The sequence below is a fragment of the Prunus avium genome, chromosome 7 (genome assembly GCF_965620075.1).
Source record: "Prunus avium chromosome 7, drPruAviu1.hap1.1, whole genome shotgun sequence".
Taxonomy (NCBI): Eukaryota; Viridiplantae; Streptophyta; class Magnoliopsida; order Rosales; family Rosaceae; genus Prunus; species Prunus avium.
Genome location: NC_142290.1, coordinates 36,788,215 through 36,806,048, shown reverse-complemented (window position 1 = coordinate 36,806,048; position 17,834 = coordinate 36,788,215). Strand labels below are relative to the sequence as shown.

The 17,834-nt window shown below is 37.8% G+C and overlaps 3 protein-coding genes across 5 annotated transcripts; 2 read left to right on the top strand and 1 right to left on the bottom strand.

Moving 5' to 3' along the window:
• Positions 1 to 215: 215 nt before the first annotated feature.
• On the bottom strand, positions 216 to 7,325 carry NIG (NSP (nuclear shuttle protein)-interacting GTPase). Of its 2 annotated transcripts, none has more exons than XM_021951394.2 (14): positions 7,062 to 7,325; positions 6,516 to 6,623; positions 5,926 to 5,987; positions 5,647 to 5,734; positions 5,476 to 5,537; positions 5,301 to 5,397; positions 4,692 to 5,147; positions 3,485 to 4,057; positions 3,229 to 3,390; positions 2,639 to 2,743; positions 2,447 to 2,506; positions 1,562 to 1,808; positions 1,407 to 1,452; positions 216 to 841 (listed from the first exon to the last, which is right to left on the bottom strand). In XM_021951394.2, exons 2-14 carry the CDS (start codon positions 6,612 to 6,614, stop codon positions 703 to 705), a joined length of 2,196 nt encoding a protein of 731 aa, XP_021807086.1. In that variant the 5' UTR covers positions 6,615 to 6,623; positions 7,062 to 7,325; the 3' UTR covers positions 216 to 702. The 2 variants fall into 2 exon arrangements, with proteins under 2 accessions (XP_021807086.1, XP_021807085.1); XM_021951393.2 differs by having other exon boundaries at positions 2,447 to 2,527; positions 7,062 to 7,324.
• A 2,217-nt stretch (positions 7,326 to 9,542) lies between these two features.
• On the top strand, positions 9,543 to 13,667 carry LOC110750960 (Heavy metal transport/detoxification superfamily protein). Of its 2 annotated transcripts, XM_088244902.1 has the most exons (4): positions 9,543 to 9,838; positions 12,804 to 12,910; positions 13,025 to 13,100; positions 13,304 to 13,667. In XM_088244902.1, exons 1-4 carry the CDS (start codon positions 9,763 to 9,765, stop codon positions 13,429 to 13,431), a joined length of 387 nt encoding a protein of 128 aa, XP_088101028.1. In that variant the 5' UTR covers positions 9,543 to 9,762; the 3' UTR covers positions 13,432 to 13,667. The 2 variants fall into 2 exon arrangements, with proteins under 2 accessions (XP_088101028.1, XP_021807044.1); XM_021951352.2 differs by having other exon boundaries at positions 9,543 to 12,910.
• A 579-nt stretch (positions 13,668 to 14,246) lies between these two features.
• On the top strand, positions 14,247 to 16,724 carry LOC110751121 (DUF538 family protein (Protein of unknown function, DUF538)). The gene is made up of 2 exons (XM_021951551.2): positions 14,247 to 14,933; positions 16,453 to 16,724. The coding sequence occupies exon 1, from the start codon at positions 14,454 to 14,456 to the stop codon at positions 14,928 to 14,930; it is 477 nt and encodes a 158-aa protein (XP_021807243.1). The 5' UTR covers positions 14,247 to 14,453; the 3' UTR covers positions 14,931 to 14,933; positions 16,453 to 16,724.
• Positions 16,725 to 17,834: the final 1,110 nt, after the last annotated feature.

The window sequence follows — 17,834 nt, the reverse complement described above, 5'->3', positions numbered from 1 at the left end:
CAACCTTTTCTGTAAGCTAGTAGGCTAAAAACGACAGTGTCTATTTAGCCTTATTCACGAATCGATCGACCTCGTTTGTCTCAATCGAAGCTATTGACAAATTACCAATGGGTCCTTTTGCAATTCAAGACATATTTAGCTTGAGGCTGCAACATTACTGGAAATTAGGCACCAAGGCAAAGACCGTAAAATCATACGTATCACAGAAAATCATCTGATCGTATTAACATACAAACTGCATTTCACTGTAAAACCATTGTTACTGTTTCATCAACTTCCATAAACTCAATGAGCTCACAACACAATGAAGAAGAGATTGCAAAATCATACAACATACCAGGAAAATAAAAAAAATGGAAACAAAAAAAGAACTACAAGGGGCAGCTAGAACAAAAAAATAATTAAACTTGTAGATCACCCAATAGAATGGCTTGGCTGGGCGAAAAATAGATACCTAGGGTCCCCATTGAAGCAGGCAACTCTACCACTTTATCCCCTTTTCAACTATATACTCTTTTCTCACTTTCTTACAACAGCAAACAAATTGTACATGTTGACCTTCTGACTCTTTAGGCAGCATCAGATAACTTAAAATCTACCAAGATAGAAACCAATACTTTCCACCTGGCAATTCGACGGGCAGCAGCAGCAACAAGATGATGCTTACCCTAAATGGGATTAGAGACACCTTGTTCTTTGCATCTACCCAAATGGATTTCCTCCAGCAGACGAGTAAGGATTTGGGGTAGCAGGAGCTGAGAATCTACCTATCAGCTGTTGATCTGTATTTAATGAAGCAAAAGCAGAGCCCTCGCTGCCAAAGCCCACTGCTCCTTGATACCTACAAGTATAACGATTATGTAAGGGAAACCACTATCAACAGATCACTTCATCTAAATGCATAAATTACTCTGTACACATGCATATATTTTTTTTAGGGGTAAAGGACAGAACACATGCAGAACTTATTTATCAGAAATGCAAGAATATTTGAAGTTCCAATCGATGTTGTAACACCCGCATTGGTGAAACCATGGGGAAACAGCCAGTAAAAAGGAAAACAAAAATGATCAGTTACAAAACTCCAGGATGAGGATTGAACTTGGAACCCCTCTGAAAGAGAAGTGTAGCTACCTAGCTATAACCACACCATGTGACGGCCAGTAAAATTAACCCCAATTCTATCATACCATATAGAAGAACCTTAAGGAAATTAACTGGAGGGATTTACTTGTCATGACACTATGCCAATAGCCCCTAACTTACCTCCAATCTAGGGTACAAAAGAAAAACCGAAGAAAAAATAAGAATACTCAGAGAATTTACTCGCATTTAATGTTATCCAATGTTTATTGAATATATAGTAAGAAAATATTCAAAAGAAAAAACCTAAAATTTATGGTTACCCGGAAGGTGGCATGCTACTCGGAACTTGTTGCACCATGTAGGCTCCTGAGATTATCAAACCACAACTCAGCACTCATTGCCAACAAAAGGGAGAATGAGAAACTATTTTTCACTATTTACTAGAAGAAAAAATAGGAAACCAGCATCATCTTACTTGGAGGCATTTGTGATGCATATTGTGGTGCTTGGGGAGGCACTGCCGAAGAATATGATGATAACTGGGGAGGCACCTGTGATGCATATTGTGGTGCTTGGGGAGGCACCGCTGACGAATATGATGATGACTGGAGCGGCATCCAAGCTGATGAGGGAGTATTGAGGCTGGAAGTGCGCACTAAACCTGGTGGGGACAAAGACTGGACGTTTGGTAGAGCAGCTTGAAAGGATGCCGCAGAAGGAAACTGCATTACAGATAAAACACATCAAAGAAGCTTCAAATAAATTTGTGCATCAATTGAGGAGTTATCAAGAACACGCAGAGTTAAGAAAAAAAAATGCTTTGATACTGATTTCAGCTAACAAAGCAAGTTTTATGGTGAGTTATTGATCTGAGAAAACTAAGTCAAATTTATCAGGCAACCATTGAACCCAAAAACTTAAGCTGTTAGGAACAAACCAACAATGTATATCAAGCTAACACCATCCCTCAACATGTAGTCACATCCTGCACATATAGAGCCGGACAGATACATACAAAGAGGAACATATGGGTGCAGTCCAACTCTATCCTTGCAAACTGACAAATAAGAGTGGCAAATGAGGATTGAAGATTTCAAACTCACAACCTCTTACAACCAAAGCTCTAATGCCATGTTAGACGACCGCAGGATTCTAAAACCTTAGTTGTTAGACAACCACAAGATTTTACAAGCTTAAGTTATTAGACAACCACAAGATCTTGAAAGCTTAAGTTGTTAGACAAACACATGATCCTAAACGCTTACCTTGTTAGAGAATTGGCCAACAATGTATATCAAGCTAACACAAACAATAGAAATGCAATAAATAGAATAAGTTGAAATGAATTGAAATCACATACTGTTGAGGCTTGTATTGGAGGTTCACTGTTGACATCAAAAGGGTTTGCTGACTTTGATGACTGCTGAAACATAGGCATGGGCTATAAAGAAACAGAGATTCAAATGCAATGAGAACAACAAAAGGTTTATGCAAGTCATTTTTTGGAAGAGAACCAACTCATCATCTTTAAAAGGTTGAGTTGAGAAAATACCACTGCAGTGTTATATGGCATAGCGAACCCCATAGCACGAGGAGGACCAGTTTGCCATCCAGGAACTGGTGCAGGAAAGGATGAAAAGTTCATAGCGAACATATCCTGCAATCAATCCAGCTTTAAATAAATAAAGAAATGCAAAAATGCATACATACATAAATGCATGCATACAAATAAAAAGATGGTTAAAGTTTAGGTCCAATTGCACTTCGGTCCCTGTAGTTGTAATTTAAACAAACTTACCCCTATAGTTTGCTAGCATTTTCAGTATGTCCAAATTTGCATTTTTGTCAAATGGTTTATGAAAAATTGAAAATGGTCCAAAGGTAAACGAATTTACACCTCAGAATCACTCAATTTCAAATTTGTCACACTGGTCAATTTGGCTAGGTGAAATTAGTGAAAAAGTTCACATTTTCTGTAAAGGAATGTGACAAAAATGTAAATTGAAAATGCTAGCAACTATAGGGTAAACTAGTTGAAATTAGAAGGGTTAAAGTGGAATCGGACCAAAACTATAAGACCAAAAAGTCCAACTTTACTAATATATTAAGATGTCAACAAAGCCCAATAAAAAACATAATTACCGCAGGAAGTTCTCTTCTTCCACTTGGTTTTGCATCACCAGCTGAAGGTTGTGATGCAATAGTACTAACATCATGGCCAGATCTTGAGACATCTTGTTGTGCTTGTGGTGCAGAGATACTTGGCTGACCTTGTGCATGTGGGGCATGTGTTAAATTCCATGGCTGCCAAAAGTGCCCACAATAAACAAGGAGAAAAAAATCAAAAAATTGTAACGAAATACAAAAACAAAATCAACAATACCACCACAAGGTCTACCTGATTGCTTGAAGCTCCATCAACTGACGGTATAAATTGTTGAGCAGCAGGCTGAATACCACTAGCAGAGTATAAAGGAGGTTGCTGATGCTGCATGGTAGGCCATTGCCCAGAAGTAGGATCTTTAACAACGAAACTACCACCATTGACTGGGAATACTTGAGCCAATCCTGGTGCAGGAACCGGAGCACCAACAGGGGAAAATGTTGACACGCTGCTTGATGATGCAATTGTGGGAGCACCCATATTACCTGTAGCTCCAGAAACATAACTAGGGCCAGGTGCTGAAACCGACAATTGTGATAGCAGAGATTCCAATGAATTCACATTCGCAGGGGCTTGTGGTGCTTTCACTTCTGGAGCAACATCAAAAGAGGCCCAATTGTTGTCATTGGTTGAATTCGCTGGCTGTGGGTAGGATTGAGCTACAGTAGTTTGTTGTGGTTGAGGAACTGCAGCAGCAGGAGCAGGTTCAGGATCAGCATCAAAATCAATTAAACTTCCAGAAGTCTCCGGTTTCACTTCCACTGGATTCCCATTGGTGGATCCCAAGCTGCTGGAAGACGCAGTTCTCTGCAATTAAAAACAGTACAAGCACAAGTTTAGTATATTATTATGGGAAAGTTAAAATAAAAATAAAATGAAAATCCCCAACAAAACAGCATGCAATCATCTTCTATATTACAGAACTAATACATATATCATTAAGGAAAAGTGTGTGAAGCATTGAATAGGTAAGTTGCATGATGATAAGCTTTTTCAAGCAAAGTAAAACAAAAATACAAAAAAGAAAAAGAAAAAAAGGACATAAATGTAAAAACTTGAACTGGAATAATGGAGGTATTGAGAGAGAGAGCATATATATAATATACTTGCCTATGGAAATAATGAGCAGTAATCGAACTCAAAGTAACAAAACACAACACAAACCAGAAATGTATGAATTTGTTAGTTCAAGCCAATTTAATCATAAAGCTGAACTTATTAGTTAGACAACAAAATGCTCCTGCCAACTGTTGATCACTATAGTTCGGAAAGTACAGATGATCAAATTGCAGGCATGCAGGGGATCACAATATACACTTCCATGTAACAGCTGAAGCATTGTCTTGGCCTCACATGTTAATGAAAATGGTGTAATACAGGCATATGCATTACTAAACCATCAAGTGTTCAATTAGAAAATGAATACTTTAGGAAGACTAACCTGTGTCTGCACAGAGCCATCAGCAGCCCTTGCACTGTTAGCTTTTGGAGGTTCAATTATACGGAGAGGTATTGTGTTATCTCCCAAAATATCTCTAACAGGCCGTACAATAGGGGGGCTGGACGAATCTAGATCTCTTGGTCTTTCAGGTGATTTAGCATCCAGCTTAGAATCTCCATCGGATATTCTGCGATCATCATTTCGCCTCCCATTTCCAAATCTATCTTCTCGACGCCAATCATTCACAATTTCAGGGCGACCAGGACTTTTCTTATAATCATTATACTGCCGGGCTTCTAGATCATATCCAGGACTTCTTTGCCCATCATAACTTCTTCCACCAGGACTAGACCTTTCACTGTAACGACGTTCATATGTATCATCATATGGTGGGCTTCGAGAGCCTCCTTGATATGAATCCAGTCTTCTGTTTTCATAAGAGTCTTCCTTCTCACCCTGTATGACATGCAATTTACAACTTAAACCCATAGACATTTGAAACACTTTCATCATGGTATAAGTATACATTAAACCAGTGTGTTGACTTTAGGTCTATATGGTAGCACCTTGTGTTCAAAATAATGTATCTTGGGATAAAGGATAGCTCACCATTTTCGCCCTTGGAGGCTTGTCCAAGTTTCTCTCACCGGTATATCTTCTATCCACGTACACATGCTTAATAAAGTCTCGAAGCCTCTCAACATTACTGGAAGCAAACATTTGAATCAGAACCGTAGTCATTACTAGTAGTATCAATGTAAAACAGAATAAAATGAGTATTAACCTGCTGTCAGGAAAGGAATTACGTTGCGGGTCCAATTCTTTATGATAAATTTCCTTTGCACGCTGTAATTGGGAAGCAGAGACGAGCCCGAGATAAATAGAGAAGATTAGCAACAGATAAAAAGAAAATCACACATATTTCTAAGAACTCAGAAGAAACACGTACGAATACCTTATTTCCCCCTTCTTGAAGGGCATTAACTTCTTGTGAAGTAAATTTGGCCATTGATACTGATTTTACTCGGTGCGTGAACTCCCGACTGGAAACATTTTCATGTAATTAATACAATGCAAGCAAACCAACAAGTAGCGTGCATGAAACACTAAAGGCGAATATTTGAAAAATAATTAAATAAATACCCCTGCATCCCCCTCCCCCTCTTCTGTCTCTACACATAGAAAGAAAAGGAATGAGTTAAGAAATAATGCAGCACAGCACATCATGACTTACTGAATTCCACTGCAGTTTGTGCAAACAAATGTCCAGAAATTCGTGCAAACATATTGTGGCCCCTGCTTGGTAGAAAATTACATTAAAAATGAACCTGACCACAAAACATAAGTATATGCACATGCAATCTTTGAACTCAAAACCCTAATATTAGTATCATCATGGCCAATGTATTGCTCCCACTCTGCAATGCAAGAACACCTTTACAAAAATTGCTAACAAGAAGCAACAAAACTTTGAGAATCAAATATGCACTACAGTTCTTAATTTGTTTCTAAAGTTTCCACGTTTCATATATACGGTCTGTATGATACTTTATCTGACTTGCATTCTTGTACAAGAACACAAGATACATTGTTTTGGTAGATCCATTTCTAGAATCAGCCCTATCAGTGTAGTAAATAAAGCCTAAATTAGAATTACATGAAGGCGGATTATGATTCCTCTATCTGGAAAATCCTAATATCACACCTCATGTTACATATCAATAGCTTGACATGACATACAAACATATAATCATCAAATGTACAAGTGCCCCATGAAACAATGCACCCAACAATCAATGGACAAGAATGCGAGGAATTGCGTACCAGACTGTTGCAGTTAATGCATCTGCGATTCTCGGGAAGTTTAAGAAGGCCACGAATAATTCGTTCATTTTTCTCGTCCTCTTTCACTCGACTAGCCATTCAGACTTCCTATTCATTATAAGCCACAGTTACTACCATAAACATGAATTTGAAAAGGACGCAATGATAAATTATAGCTTAGCAACTAGCATTTTACCAAATTACAACGAAATCACTAATTCCCCAATTCATTGCCTAGAAGCCTAGTTTGACAACACGGATTTTTAAGTTTTACATTCATTTCAATACCAGAAAACAGTGAAATTACATAAACTAAACCAAATCGATAAACACATCCAAGCAAAAGCTTCGATAACTCGAGGTCCAAGAACAAAGAACTGAGTCCAAATTTTCTTTTCTTAGCTAACATTTTCTAAGCAACCAAACGGACCACACTAGATACTAACGTACTGCAGCGGATCTGAAAAATCAGAGTGCCGACGTGCACTAAAACAAGTAAAACCAATTAGAGTCCATACAGAACCTTGAGAAATAGATAGAACTGACCTCAATTTGCTGCAGATGAAGAAGCTGTTCTACTTCTGCAGTCCTCTAGCTGAAGACGACGTCGCCTAAGAGATCCAAACGCTATGGCACTTTGAGTATATCTATGAGACTCGCAAAGAGAGAGGTGGCAGATCTTTGAAGGGTGTGTAGGCGATGGCTGTTGTACAGCTCAGAGCTTCACCAAATTGTGCTTTTGCTTCCTATAAAATGTTAGAGAGAGAAAGAGGAGGAGAGAGAGAGTGAATGAATGAGGAATTGGGATATTTTACGGTGTTATCGGACACACGGGGCCTTACCCTATCCCTATGGTCATGCCGTTCCCTATCTTGACGGGAGATTTTTGTTCAACTTTAAAACAACGACAGTTCATGGTCATACAAGGCGACTCAATGTTTAACGGTCAATTTACCCTCGCAATTTTTATTAATCAATTACATTTTTTGGGGTTTAATCATGAGCTGTTGATAACTTTTCTTTATTATTCACAAACTTTGTACCACAATTTCTTCAACCATAGTTTTGTTTTTTTGTCAATGTTGAGTTATCTTTTCTTTTTCTTTTTTAACGAAATGATATCTTAGACTAAAAGAGTCGATATTGTGTTTATCCAAGTCATGTTTTGGAAAGTTTTTCAGTTTTTCGTGAAAAAGTCGATGGAGTAAGGCCAAGTGACATTGGTTTGCTGCTAGATTCGAACTCTTTAGGGTTGTGATTGAGGGAGTACCATAGTTGTGATTATCTTTTGTACTCCATTAATGGAGTGTACCGTAACTGTGATTATATCTTTTGTACCCATTTAAACTTGTATTGGGTCTTTGTTTGAGTCTAAATATGAGTTTAAGTGATTAGTTATCTGTATGGCTATTGTAATCCAGCCTTTGGCTTTTATCAATAATATTTCTATCATTTGACAAAAAAGTAATCAAAATATGTTGTCTTTGTCAACTAATCTAACCTACCCCGGGGTTTTATCCCTTTGGTTTTTCCACGAGAGAGTTTTAATGAGGCCACTTTGGGCATGCCTGTGCCATGTAATCCCTATTCTACTTGAATGCAATTCGATCACTTTCTTTAAGATATAAATAAATTTATTTTAAAAAAAACTTACATTTGCATTAATGTAAATCTATCAGTGAAAAATAAATATGTAATTCAACAAGCAAAACTGATGCACACATATTTAAAATTACAAAATGCGGATTTGTATTTTTTCTTTTTTAAAGTACAAAATTATCATTGATGTGTTAGTTGCAAAAAATTAAAGCTATTTTCCATTATTCTGATTCTCTTTATTTTCCGAAATTGTGTGGATTCATTTCCATGTACAGTTGTTGTGCTGTTCTGGTTCTGGATTTGTTCAGTACGTAATTCAGTATTTAAGCAGACTTTGCGGTGCCACTGCGACATGCACATTATTGCATATATTCTTTCATTAACGCATGCATATCATACCAACCTTAGTTGGTCCATAAAAATTAAAATTTAAAAATGTTTAGCTGGCATACACACTTGACCATATCATCTTTGCGTCCGTTTTTTTCCCCCTCACTTAGATACAAGTGAATTATGGGAGTCAACTAACCATGAGATGTGGTGTGGTGGTAGATCACCTCATTCCTTAACTATGTGGTTGGGGGTTCGATCCCCGTCCACGGGAATGGAGCGCATTTCGTGGCCAGCTGTTTACCTCATTTGGAGAGCTCCCGCGGCGAAAGGGATTAGTCACTACTGTCGACGGTGGACACCCTTGGATCTCATCCAAAAAAATTATGGGAGTCAACTCCCTTCTAGAAAAATAGTATTGAGGACAAAGAAAGTCTAAAGTCCATATCAGTTTGAGATGATAGTTGCAACTCGCAAGCTAGATAAAATGACCCCAATGTATTGAAGTGAATATTTCTATATGTGGGCTTAGTATCTTCATAGGTGGGGAGGATTTTAAAAACATGAAACCTAGGCCTAGGTTAATTAACCTTATCACAATGGTAAAATTATAGTTTACTTATCTTCTCAATATTATAGGATATGTCTCAAGTTCGAATTCCCATCCCCCATTCATAAAAAAAAACTTCATACGAAACCGACATATATATATATATCGAAACGACAACTACTTTGTATTTTTATTTATATCAATCTTCTTTTTATTAATTATAAGACAATGTTAACTTTCTGAAAAAGGGAAATGTTATTGGCACTTGAAAATAGTCATTATGCATTTACTCCTATTTAATTAAAAAAACAAAAAAAGTGTATGATTCCTATTTTAAATATTAAAAAATGTTTAAAAGGTTGGGTTATTATTATGGGTCAAATTATAGGCCCAACTGTATAGCGCATTAAATCTTTGGGTTACGGGTTCAGCAGCCTTGATTTTTTTTTTTGAGTTTAGAGGCCCGCGTTTGGGAATGGGCTTCAGCAGCCTTGAAATTTTTTCTCTATGAAACGGTTGGTTCGAAGAAAAAGCGAAACCGCTGTGAAATTGGAATTTGCTTCCCATTTGGCGCGGTCGTCAATGGTTGTGGTGGCAAAGACCCAAAACCAGACTTTCACTTTTCGCGCCGTTGAAGCAAACAGTGCCTGCCTTTGATATGATACGGAAATTCGGGTTCGCTAGAGGCTGAGAATTAATAATTAATTACTAGAAGAAGCAAAGCACGAGAGCGATTCACAGAAGGCAGAGTGTTGCAATGCCATTGCCATGGGTGAATCAAAAAGAAGACAGAGGATGGTGGAGAGAGAACATGCTCGAGGCCATGGATTTATATCAATTTCAGGTACTTAATATATATATGTTTTTGTGGACAAGAAACGCATGAAATGCCTCCTGATCTGTTTATTTTGAGTTTATTAATTTGTTGTCGGTGTAGAGTTGGCTGTCTAATTTTTTTTTTATAGCTCTGGTCTCTGGACATGGATTTTGCTCCTCAGTGGGGCTCAACTGCAGACTGGTTTGAATTTTGTAGTTTTTTTGGTCTCCACTAATTCACCGCTCTGGCACTGAGCAGTTTTTTTTTTTTTTTTGGTCAAGGGCACTGAGCAGTTTAGCTGCTCGCATTGCTGCATATATTTATAATAAAGTTACAAACTTCGATTTGAAAACAAAACTCCGGCACATGGGATTTGGTTATGTGACTTATCGCAAACGAAAAGAGAAAGAAACTTGGAGCTTTTTGTTATTTAGTATGATCAGCATGTACACAGTAAGTAAGTAGGCTGAGACTTCTATTTAAAGGCTCGTGCTTTAAATTATAATTAAACCTTATATTCTACCTTCCATGCCGTGCCATGTGAGCTTTAGATGCTGCTTTACATTATTGGTAATGTATATTTGTTTGTCTCTAAACAATTCCCTGGAGAGTACTTGGACCTGTTTTATTTGGTAGAGTCAGATCTGCACTTCCATTTGCCAGGTACATAATCCTCTTATTGCGTAGACAGTTGCTAATTAATGAAACCATTGTCAGAAAAAACTCAAAGTCAGACTCAGAGTCATTGTAATTTGTTCATCCCATTCTTAGCTGGGAGCTGAGTCTTTTTTATATTTTCCTTTATTATGAATTTTCTGGTAATATTGAGACATGTGGTGTATTATAACCTTGCATTTCTTTCATCTCTCCAACTTGTTATTTTTATTTCCTGATAGGAAAAGGAATTGACCAATAAAACATATGCAATCTCATGTTTCTCAAGCTACCTTGAATTTGAATGCAAATTAGGCACCTTGCATTGCACAATGCACATGTTTGAAAAACCTGTCCACTGTCCACTATATGAGAATAACTTGCAGGTTACGGGGATAACATTGTGTTGCTATCCCCGATCAATCATATTCCGTCACGAGTGATAAGGATTTCAAATAATGAAACGTTATTAGATGAAGATAGTAAAACAATACTAACCCCGTAACATGCAAGTGCTTCTCACACTATATAATATACAACAGTGAGCTCTAGCTATTCTGTTTCTCATTGATGTGTGTGTGTTAGTGGGGCAACCTAATAAATGCCACCTCATGTTGCCATGGCCATACTTCCCAGTGCATCAGAAGATGAAATTTTGCTGTAACATATATATCTTGTCATATCAGTGGTGCAGTGCTCCATCACTCCATGATCAAAAGTGCACTACAGTTGGTCACCCTACAAAACCAGGCTATCTGAGTGGTGCTGCTTCCTTTTAGTCATCGTGCATAATAGAACATATCCCTTCTCTTTTGGCTGGTTTATACAAATAATTATTCAGATGAACCCACATGCGACTTGCCACCCAATTTTTATTGTTGCATAGCAACAATCATGTGACCCACACGTGCCTAACATGACTTCACTACTAGCTTTTTCAAATTTGGTTCATTCATTGGTCTGTTATAATAAAGAACCATTTCACATGGACCAACCTGTGGAGAATAGAACCATTCATTTCTCCTTTTTTTTTGAACTTATTCTATCATATAATTATTAAGAAACATTAGTGAGCTCATGGGCTCCAATAATGGGAGGCCGTCTGTCCCATTTCTATTTTCATATTGAAGGCCAAGACAAAACTGTAAACACATTCAAGTCTTGTGTTGTTTTTTGAATTATACTATCCATCATCACAATAAGCACTCTTGGGTTACTTGAGGGGTTCCCTAATCTATGCGGATTAGGTGGCTAATCACACACTACTTTACTCTACTATTCTTTTATCCTCATACAAAAACTATGTTAATGACCAACATGCACTTATCTTGATACAATAGTTTTACTGCATTAAACTAAACAAACTGCTTTTGAACAAGGTCATGTTGTTAGGTAGATGTAAAATTGTTCAATGGTTTGTTCAGATGCTCACCAAATATTACTGCTTTTTCTATTTTTAATCACTTCCACCTAAACGTTTCTCATTTTCATTGATCTTGAATTAAACATAGCGAAGATGCTTATCCAAATTGATCCAGCTATATATTAATTTATATATAACTATATTCTTTGCCTCCAACTTGGACGTTCCTAGTAGTCATCATCACATGTCATTAAAGTGTGATGTTGCTACTTCCTCCATTGGTCACTGTGAGCTTTTCTTTTTCCTCCTTCCTTCCCCTCCTTCTTTAGCAGAATTGTCACATGAGAGAGCTCACTTGCAGTATACTGCTTCATCTCACATGAGCTTTCTCGTTCAGACTTTCGGAGAATTTATTGTTTAGGAGTTTGTCACATGACAAAATCTAGTTGGGGTTTTGTGTTTGGTCTAGGAAGAGGTTACAGTTAAAAGTAGTGTTTTTCTGGGTTCCTGGATCACCTTCTAATTTTTTTTGACCAGCTGAGTTATATAACTATAATTTATTGGGTCTTGTTCCCTTTCCTCCTTCATAGGCCTCATTGGGTTCTCTTTCAACTTTTGCCCTCCCCAATGAAAATTTGACCTTTAGCTCTTCTCTCTCTCTCTCTCTCTCTCTCTCTCTCTCTCTCTCTCTCTCTCTCTCACACACTCTATTATAATGTTCACACAACACAAGTTTGCTTTGGATTTACAACACTAGGAGGACTGAGGCAGTTGGTTGGTTAAGTGGAAAGGAAGATCGGTTGTATAGATTTCTTCTGTTGGGAAATTCTGTTTCGCTTTAGATTTGTTTCTTTGGCTAAGAACTTGTTGTGGTTGAAATGGGGAAGCTTAGTTTGGGCAGGGTGCTAGACAGGTTTTGCCTTTCTTCTACTGGCTCAAGTTCTTGTTTCTGCATGAACTCCATGGAAAACGAAGATGAGTTTGAAAGAAGTCCATTGGTAACCGGTGAGAAAGATCAGTTTCTGAGACTGAAGGATGTTGTTGCTGGAAAACAGACATTGGCGTTTCAATTGAAGCCCAAGGTGACCATCTTTTTTCTCTCTACTCTATATCACTCCTTTTCATTTCTCTTTAGGTAAATATATAAATGGTTTGTAACATGAGGGGGCTTTTGGTGAAATATATATCTTATGCAGATGGTGATGTTAAGGGTCTCCATGCACTGCAATGGCTGTGCCAGAAAAGTTGAGAAACATATCTCAAAGATTGAAGGTACCTTGTTTTTAAACACAAATATACTCTGAAATATCTGATCTTATACATTATCTGCCACCAATATGCGTAGCGTAGTTATAGATTATTTTCTTCCTTGAATATCTGACCGGTCTGCAAATTTCTGTATTTTCTTTGTATGTTATTTTTTAAAAATCCTTTTTGAAAAAAGAAGAGTGATCGTTCTTGTTAAAATGAAACAGGAGTGACATCGTACAAAGTAGACTTGGAAAGCAAGATGGTGGTTGTGATTGGAGATGTTCTTCCTCGCGAAGTGCTCGAGAGTGTCTCGAAGGTTAAAAACGCAGAGATTTGGAACTCCCCATGCTGATGGCCATGAACAATATACATATATATATATATATATATATATATATAAATATATATATGTGTCCATTGTCATAATGTACACTATATAATATACCGCCTGCATTTTTCAGGCTCGGGCCTCTCTCTATTCTATATCATATATGCAAGTTCTTGTCAATGGCTTGTCATCTTTGATTGTAAGCTCACATTGTATATTATCAGTTTCAGAAGGGCTGTAGCCCCCACTTTGTCGTTCTACTACTTTGATTGAAGCTTCAAGTCGAAAACAGGGTCCATTTTATTTTTAGGAGAACAATAAAAGTTCAAATTTTTATGCTACAACAAAATTAAACAACCTTTTGATTTTCTTGGGCCCCTGGACATCCAATGTAGCCCAAAAGAAAAGTTTATCTTTTAGGCCTCAACGCAAAAGCCACTCTAGCCCATTCTAATGGATAACAAAAATATTTTGGTTTACCTCCGAGTTACTAGATAATGCTGAATTCCATGTATTCGAAGTCCTATGTTCGAATTGTTATTGACACTAAATGTTTAGTGTCCATAACTTTTAATAAAATCTTAGTTGGAACCATTAAGAATCAAGATGTCATATGATATACCCACCTCAATTCCATCGGATTCTATTTTTAAACTTTTAAATTGTAATTAAGCAGACAAAGTTCTTTTTTCTAAAGAAAGAAAAAGAATTATTATGCGGCTTAAGAAAAGTCGTTCGGCATAAAACACTCCGCAGAAAGTCACATGACTATAGTCAAATACAAATTAGTATAGCAATTATAATAATAATATTGAGAACAACACTTTTTATCAAGTCTTAACGAACTTACCAACTAATTAAGAATTTTGATCGCCAGCGCAACGCCGGGCGCGCGGCTTATCAGAGCGCCAACAAATTAAACCACGCTAAAAGCCCAAAGCAGATAATCAGAGCCAACCTTCTCAGTTCTTCTCACATTCTCAAATATCTTCAGAATATTCGCCCTCAAAAAAGGAAAAAAAACACGAAAAAAAGAAAAAACCGCCATGGCCAATTCTCTCTTCTTCTGCTTCTCTCTCCTCCTCCTCCTACCTTTCTCTACCCAGAACACCTACCCTAAAACCCCGGACCCGAACCCAATTCCAAGCCCGTCTCCGGCCCACAGCGAGCTCACCAACTACGGCTTCCCAATCGGGCTTCTACCCTCTCCGGTCAAAAACTACACCCTGGACCGGACCTCCGGCGACTTTATCGTCGACCTCGGCGGCGCGTGCAAGGTGACGCTCCCTCCCGACAACTACTTGGCCACGTACTCGAAGAAGATCACCGGCAAGATCGTGCAGGGCAAAATCGCCGAGATCAATGGGATTAGCGTCCGAGCCTTCTTCCAGTGGTGGTCTATTACTGGGATTAGGTCGAGCGGCGACAACTTGGTGTTCGAGGTCGGCATGGTCACCGCCAAGTACCCCTCTAAGAACTTCGACGAGAGCCCTGCTTGCGAGGGCCGCCACTCCTCTTCTTAGCAGGTTTGCTTTTGTTTTTTGTTTTGTTTAATTTTGTTTTTTCAAAGTTTTAATCGGATGGTTATGGCGTTGGAGTGGTAGTTAGGGTTTTCAGTTTGTGCTTCTGTGATTTGTATATGCATGGATTGTGATTGAGGTATTTTTCAGCTGGAATGCTTTTGTTTTGTGGTTGTTAGCTTGAAAGCTATGTTTCAGATTGATGAATTGTTCATGAATTTGAGTTCTTCTTACTTTACTTCCTTCAGACTAAAGGAATCGAATTTATGCTTTTTATGTATTTATGGACCGACTGTGAATATTCTCTTTAGCTTGCATAGTTGCCGAATCAAATCTGAAATTGGATTATTCTAGAAATGTTAGCTTGTTAGTATGCTTCTCTTTTGTAACAACGTGTTGGCATTGTTAACCAGTTGAATCTATTAAAAATGTCCGGCATCTTGCGTAGAAATGACACAAATTCCCAACTTAAAATAGTCTAACTTGAGTCAATGCTCAAGCGTTGCACTTGTTAATAGTTTTTGCTCTGAGCCTGAAACCAATTAAATTGTTTGGTCTTAGGAGAGAGTGGAGATGCTTGCTATGTTTTGCAATTAGTGGGGTTTTAGGATTTGAGCACTATATTATATGGTGGTTATTTCTTACTCTCTGAAGCTTTCTGTTGGAATAATTGGGTTTTAACTCATTACCGCTCAATCTATTCTATTGTCATTTGGTGATTTTGGAAACTACTGCTGTCATGGGATACCAAATGGTTAATATAAATACCTTGGTCTAAGCTTTATGGACCTTATGAACAAGGATGGTTGTGAATTTCATGACCAATTATTTGTGGCTCCTTACTAGGGAAGCAAATTATTTTTAAATGCAAAGACAGTAGCAACAACATAACATACAAGATATATCATGTTCTTGGTGAAAGTGAACATCAAGGTTGTTGGTGAGGACAGTTTATTTTCTTTTCTCTGGTTGGTTCACTTTTGGTCAGGACTTATAGAAATGATTTGAAGGGTTGGTTACAAATTGTCATAGCCGTGGGCCTAAGATTCTGGTCTGGAGCTGAATGCATCCTGCGAATGTGCATGATGCACTACTTGTTATAGGCTGGGCAACCTTTATTGTGATAGTAGTAGATCTGGAAGTCAGATTTATATGAATGGTGGACATTGGTCTTTGGAATCTTGGTTTGGTCACGTGAAGGTAAATCATTGTTCCTGGTAAAATGCTAATTGCTCGAGATCTTTTGATTGGGACGGATATGAAATATATGCATCAGATTTGTTTGGTTTGCTTTGGCTTAAAGCCATCTTCTTTATACTGATTTGAGATCGAGGAATCCTTTTGATTCTTGTTTTTTTAATGATAAAGCAGTTCATCGCCATATATTGGATCAAATCTTTAAAGTAGATTCCCAACTTTGTGAAATGAACTTGTTGACTTAAGAAATGGTGAACCGTTAAAATGTTTCATAGTTGTTAATAAATTGATGTCAAACTTTCTTTTGGTCATTATTCCCACTTTGCAGGGTCTCTGTAGTTGTGGTGCCCATCAATTAAATATGTGATCATGTCCAGTTGTCGACTCCAAGACTGATAGGTAAGCAAATCAAATTAGGTAAAAGATATTTGTATGATCCGAACTATGAGGGCAATAAATCGTGATCCATCTATCTTGTATGTATATGCCACGACCTGCATTGTTGTTACTCTCCAATGATTAAGATTTGTAAGATGGTTTATAGGTACTTCTTATGTTGACTCCATTTGAAATATTAATTTATTTATATTGACATTCGTATGACTGTCTAATTATTTGTTTCTTGCCGCATGGGAAGAGGCATGGTTAGCATTTTAATAAGATTCTTTACCATGTTCAACTATTCAAAACCTGGTTTATACATGTCTTTTTCTTACCTTGAAAATGATTAACCAGCGCAAATAACCGCTGTGATTGGACTTGCAATAGGGGAAAGATTAGAGGTCATCACTTTTCAAAGTTTGGTGGGTGATATCCATAAATAGCTTCTCCACCTTTAGGGTTTGTGTCGTTTAAGATGCATAATGCATTCATAGTCTTTCACTAAAGGCAATTGTCCTTGTCTCCGACCCACCATAAGTTGCTACTGTGATTGCTTGCAGCAGCAGGAGCACATAATTGTTTTTGTTTTTGGAATTTATAACGTGGTTGGAAAATGAGTGTACTGGGCATTTGCAACCTACAAGGATGTATTGTTAACATATTTCTTTCTGAGACGTGGTCAGTGTGACCATTTGGGGTTTTCTAAAGGCCACCAGAGAAGAATAGAGATGGCTTCTGGGCCATTCTGAAAGGCCATTCAATTTTGGTCCTTGTGCAAATTATGTCTCTTGGTCATGGTAGCTGGCTACCTGGTGTTATTGGTGTTAGATGCTTGCGTGCATGATACACAAGTGGAGTAAATGTGCAATTGTGCCACGAATGGTTGCTAGGTTAACAATGGATTGTATTTCCAAGCCACATTGCTCGTTGCTTTTGTGAGGCATGACCTCAGTGTACACCGTATGGGCATGACATGCTTTTGATAAATGATCTTTGATTAGCAATCAACGATCAGAAATTACCCACGCACACATAGGTGGACTGACCCGACCCAACCCTAGCAAGATTCATCCCCTTAGTTTAATGTCATCATGCATGCATGCCAAATTGGCCATGCACACCTTGACCCGAATGAGACTGGTTTGAAATTCATGTAAAATGGTTTTTGTCTTGGCTACCTTTCTTTGACATTTCAATTGCTCCCCTTTTCTTTTGCCGCATTTTTCTTAGAATCTAAATAATGGGTCAAGGTTGGTACTTGGTATGAAAAGTCCACATTTTGTTGGTCTATTTCTCCCGAACTCCATAACTTGTAAAGATGGTTGCATG

Bases quoted from the DNA above. Each gene is read 5' to 3' on its own strand.
- LOC110750960 (XM_021951352.2), top strand. From the start codon at position 12,707: ATGGGGAAGCTTAGTTTGGGCAGGGTGCTAGACAGGTTTTGCCTTTCT. The intron at 12,911-13,024 runs GTGACCATCTTT...TATCTTATGCAG, and splicing joins CGTTTCAATTGAAGCCCAAG to ATGGTGATGTTAAGGGTCTC. The intron at 13,101-13,303 runs GTACCTTGTTTT...AAAATGAAACAG, and splicing joins ACATATCTCAAAGATTGAAG to GAGTGACATCGTACAAAGTA.
- LOC110751121 (XM_021951551.2), top strand. From the start codon at position 14,454: ATGGCCAATTCTCTCTTCTTCTGCTTCTCTCTCCTCCTCCTCCTACCT.
- NIG (XM_021951393.2), bottom strand. From the start codon at position 6,614: ATGGCTAGTCGAGTGAAAGAGGACGAGAAAAATGAACGAATTATTCGT. The intron at 4,058-4,691 runs GTTAGTCTTCCT...TTTTAATTGCAG, and splicing joins ATGGCTCTGTGCAGACACAG to AGAACTGCGTCTTCCAGCAG. The intron at 2,528-2,638 runs GTATTTTCTCAA...GTTTCTTTATAG, and splicing joins TGCCATATAACACTGCAGTG to CCCATGCCTATGTTTCAGCA.